The sequence below is a fragment of the Dipteris shenzhenensis genome, chromosome 13 (assembly GCF_047967505.1).
Source record: "Dipteris shenzhenensis isolate YYH24624 ecotype China chromosome 13, Dip_SZ_1.0, whole genome shotgun sequence".
Classification (NCBI taxonomy): Eukaryota; Viridiplantae; Streptophyta; class Polypodiopsida; order Gleicheniales; family Dipteridaceae; genus Dipteris; species Dipteris shenzhenensis.
This window is the reverse complement of record NC_141608.1, coordinates 9439733-9445023: the sequence shown is the minus strand read 5'-3', so window position 1 is coordinate 9445023 and position 5291 is coordinate 9439733. Positions and strand designations below refer to the sequence as shown.

At 43.9% G+C, this 5291-nt stretch overlaps 1 protein-coding gene across 1 annotated transcript; it reads right to left on the bottom strand.

Annotated features, from left to right (window-relative positions):
- Positions 1–383: 383 nt before the first annotated feature.
- Positions 384–1448, bottom strand: LOC147895003 (cell number regulator 9-like). The gene is made up of 4 exons (XM_087383394.1): positions 1359–1448; positions 1089–1160; positions 559–771; positions 384–454 (listed from the first exon to the last, which is right to left on the bottom strand). The coding sequence occupies exons 1-4, from the start codon at positions 1420–1422 to the stop codon at positions 384–386; spliced, it is 420 nt and encodes a 139-aa protein (XP_087239520.1). The 5' UTR covers positions 1423–1448.
- Positions 1449–5291: the final 3843 nt, after the last annotated feature.

Below are 5291 nucleotides of genomic sequence, written 5' to 3'. Positions count from 1 at the left end.
GGAGTCCTTTATTAATATAGTAAAAAAGGATGGGCATAGCCCATAGAGAGTGGTTTCCATAGCCAAAGCACAAATGCTCGAAGCTTCCCGGTTGCCAAACCTCCCTACAACTCATTGAGCAAATAGTTGAACTAAATGAGCAAACTGGACGCCATCTCTAACATTTGGAGGAACACATGGAGGGAATTGGATCGTAAGGGGATGATTGCTATGGCTTACATTTGTCCTTGTGGGTATATTATGAATTACACTAGAAATTTATAGCCTACGCTAAGCCTTATAACTAAAGAGGAATAGCCAGTCGAATTTGCGAGTTCCGTAAGGGGAGCACAAACTCCAAGACAGTCTGATGAATCGATTAAGACATTGAATTCTCTAAAAGTTCAAGTATAATAGTTGTAATTCATGGCCTGAGTTGGCGGTGGGTCGAACATGGCCTTTCCAGTTGCATAATCTGTATAGTAACAGCAGGCACCTCTCAGTTGCAACTCCCCATTTCTTTCCATCTGATTATCTACAATTTCTCCAAATAGATGACAACAATCTAACTTTATTTACCTAGCTCTTTATCCGCATTCCGATTTATCAGCTCACGATATGTTTGACCGATGGAGCAGCATAGACAAAAGCAGTCCGTGCAGACGTCGTTGCAAGGCTCTTCGGGTAGATTGTATGTTCGCCGTAACTTCGATCTGTAGGTACACGTATAAAGGCAACCCAGACCCGTAAAATACTCCAAAATAGCGAAAATCGTCCCTCCAACAAGGCAGGCTGCAATGAACGGAAATTTCAAATCAGTCACCAGCTCTTTTCCCTCCTTAACGAGGCATCCTTGATTTGATCGTAGCAGTAGCATTTGAACTACATGCGATTCGATTGTACTGTCGGATCAATATATATAAAAAAATCCACAACAGGCAATCTCGTCTTCGTCAGGAAAATGCCAAGAGAATGTATACTGAACATCCTGAACTCTAGTATTCTGACTGCAACTTTTACAACGGAAAACAGAATATTCATAATACAACTAGATAACAAGTAGATCACGTCCCAGTCTTCCGCCTCTGGGTAGATTGCACGAGACTCACAAGTTTGTCCGCGATCTAGTATGTTGACCACGCGCCCCACAACAACACAAGGACAGCAGGTCAAGCACAAGCCTGCACATCAGAAGCCATAAAGGTGATCATCAGCATCTCCTGGAAGTTTCACCCCTTACATATATGCGCCTCAAAATTAAGACAGATACAGCATCTACACTCTAAGGGCTGCAATGTTAATATCAAAATTTTGTTTATCAACACGTATGCATAAAGATGGTTTTCGGTGAAACAAATGCCGCAGCGTTTCTCTCTTACATAATCCACAATCGTCAAAGCAGCCACACAGGCCCGTGGTCCAGCGTCCAGATAGGGGTTCCATCTTGCAGGGGTTGAGCGATTCCGGAACTACAAATGTTTCGAAAAGTGATAGGCGGCAAAATAGTGCAGAGTGACTTTTGTTAATCAGATTTTGTGGAGTGAATTTGATTGGAAACGAGCTGATGTGTTGTTGTGGAGAGTCCGTTCCATCGATTGCTACGAAAACACTACCTAGTACTGTTCAACGCGTTGAGAAGCTTTGAGAAGCTTCGGATGAAGACTTAAGTTAGTTCTACAATCAAGGAATAACTATACTTCTCTAAATAAAAAATTGTTATTGGAATGTAAATTCCATGGAGATGACTCACGTTTTCCATGCAAATTAAAACAAACTCCTCATTGGCGGCTCTTGCTTCGTATTTCAAACAAATAATTATTTTGACGTGTCTCGGGAGTTTTGAAACTCTAAGACAACTATAATTGATTGAATAGATCTCTCATAAATTATGGTTTGTTTTATTATGATCGTATGCAATTGACGAGTCAAATTTAATTGTTTGCATACTGTGATTAAGAATTTTATTTTATTTTGACTTTTGTAGAAGTTTAGAGCTTGTGACATAGTGCATGCATGCATATGTAAAAGGAACGTGTATCATCATGGTTTAGGTAATGAAGGCTTTCGCCTTCATTGGAGGTTGCAGGGTTTAGGAGGAGTTCAAGGGTTAAAGGGAGGTTCAGGGTTTAGAAGGAGGTTCCACGGTTTAGAAGGAGGTTTCAAAGTTTAGAAGGAGGCTCTAGAGTTTAAAACAGGTTCAAGAGTTTAGGAGGTCCCACGGTTAGAAGGAGGATCCAACGTTCAGGGTAGAATACATGGTGGAGAACTCATTTGTTGAGAGTTCACACTCAACATCATGTGATCATGTGTACATAGCACCATCACGTGATCATATGTGCATAGCATTAACCTTATAGAGTGCTATAAAGGAAAGGGTTAGATCCCCTAACCCTAACCCTAAATGGGTTTGTATATATTCTATTTTTTCAACTAAATCTAGTGTACAGTTACTCATTTGTGGTGTGCCCTCTAGCTGTGCCCTCTTCTCCTCATCTCCACTCTTGTCCTCTCCCCTCTTTATATTTTGTCATGGTATCAGAGCATGGTTCTGCCTTCCACTGAGGCACCATCCTTCTTGTGAGAATGATTGAGAGATTAAGAGATCGAGAGAGATTGAATGTTCCATTCTCTTCTGTTGAGAGAAAATTCCGTCCATTGAAAGAAGATTTCCGTTCATCTCCTTCGAGAGTTCGTTGAGAGATTTCCATCTACATTTGAGAGAGTTCTTCATTACTTTCTTCTAGGTTTTGTGAGAGATTTCTTTCCATCTTTGAGTGAGAAAGATAGACATAGGAAGTCTCGTAGCTCTTGTTTTTAATAGAGAGATTATTCTTGAGAGGCTACAATCGCGGCTACAAGGGACTCCTATGACCTCTACAAGCAGGAAAAATGAGTGATCAATGCTCAAGAAGCCCGCTTCCTCACCAAAAAGTTCTCATGCCAGCTAGGTGAGCTTTGTCCTCATCATCCAAAAGATAGGTCGCTGTCGTAGCCATCACGGCTACTACAAGCTAAAGAAAAGCCTTCTACATGGCCACGACCTAGATGCAAAAGTGAGCGGTGAGCCATCAAAGCTCCAACAAAGACCTTAGTCTCAAGGCTTCACCCCCGACTCGGCTTCCCAATGTACTAGTAGCAACAATGACTATCATCGACCTTGCTACTCCAGCAACGAAGCCTCCATCCAGCACTGCCGACTTGCAGCTCCCGGATCTTAAGCCTTACATCACGTGGCTCTAGCTCACTACATGTAATGACTCGAATGGTCACTCCACTGCACCGCATCTCCTACGGCTAGCCTCTCCATCAGCAAACGGCACACACATCCAGCCTATCTCCAAGGTCTGCAATTGCTCTGCAACCAGAGTAGGTACGCGACTCTTTTCTACGTAACTCTGCTCTAACGGCCCAACGCTCATGGGCTAGCTCCAAGCAGCAAGCTCCAGTGCCCATGTAAAGTCTCCAACGACAGCTTCCTAGGCTCTAATGCCATCGACCTCCCCAAGCTTCATCTATATGCTAACGATCGACTGATCCAACGCTCACAGCCACAAACTAGCTACTCAAAGCCAATAAGCTCTCGTCTCCACGGCTGACTCTAGCAACACCAACAAAAGCTTCTACACAACCACTGCAACCTCCTCTGTTAGCAACGCAATGACTAGTGCCATCCTCCAAACGGGCGTCCCACAGCCTCTCCAACGCCAGCAGACACTTCTCAAGGGTTGCCTCTTTACCAACGTGCTCCAAACGGGACAGCTCTCAATGAGCTCATCGACCCTACAACACAGACCTCAGCCAAACAAATGATTGCGGCCATTAAGCTCCTTAACCAGCATACGCTAGCGCCGCTCCATCTTCAAGAGCCTGCATACACTCCAACGTTCCATCATGGCTGTTGCAACCCGTCTCGTAGCCATCGATGGAATCATCCGAATTCCTGTAGAGATTTCGATTGAGGCATTATCCGACACGTGGCAGATAGCCACTCCACATGTGGCACCCTTATCCACAAACCTTACCTCCCAGCTAGTTACGTTAACCTGGGTACCATAACCCTAGTTAATCAAGGATAAGGCTGGTCAAGTCAAGTTAACCCTGGTCATCAAAGGGGATAGGTTGGTTAAGCTAACCCTTGGGTCAGCTTAACACTTTGGGTTAAGAATTTGACACATCAACAGGCCACATCATCTGGCCACATCATCCTGCCAGCTCATCAGTCACGTCATCATTACCATATCATCACTACCACATCATCTGCCACATCATCATTGCTACATCATCTGTTGACATCATCTGTGCCGCCTCAGTAGTGCCACCTCAATTGTCCAATCATCACTGACCTCTGTAGGCACACACAGTGCTCTACAGTCACTGCATGTGACCACTCCTGCCACCTCAGCACAGGGTTCCATAGGCACACCTCTTGCTAGGCACACTACCACATCATCACTACATGTGACCCACAGTGACAACCATTTGCACTCCTTTTGCCCCTTCACCTAGATCAAGTTGTATCTCTTGATCCAGGAAGAATTTGAGGGTGCTCCGAAAAGGAAAGTCGGTCATTTTTTTGTGCTCTATGCGTCGTCACATCATGCGCACATTTTGGTGCAAGTTACACTCACATTTGAGCCTCGCCAGCAAAACCACTTCCTTCACACACATTTGCGGCCTCTACATCGATGCATCTAACCCAGCACTTAAAAATAAAAAAAGAAAAGGAATTATTTGCTGTTCTTTCATCAATGGACGGTTGGTAGAGATTCAGATCAGAGTAGACTAGATCGCCATAGAGGGGACGCTTTGAATTTCCCCAAGTTGCCAATCTAAGCCATGCCTGAAATTCCCGACTAGTACCGACTCGGAGTCAGTCCATACGCTCACATACGGTTTCACATCATTATATTACCTGAAACCTTACATTCATCAGTTTAGTGAGCAGACTTCAAAGTTCAAAGGCATTGCAGATTGTTTCAGTGGGCAGATAGCATTTGATTTCACACACACATGCTACCATTGTAAAGCCTATTTGGCTATCTCACAGCATCGCGCACATCATTTCAGCCTTGTAAAGCCTCTTGGCTATTCTCGACATCATTGCCACAAGCCTTGTAATACAGATCAGATTTTATATATTGCAGTTTTATCTTCGCCGACAGTTCAGAGATTTCACTTGGCATAGTCAGTGTATTTGCAGTTGATTCGTACACAGATTTTCACGACACTTTTGAGTACATTTCTTGCACCATGTCGACTAGCAACCTCAATCTGGAGGCATTTGCTAAGTTAGACAACTCCAATTACGGTAC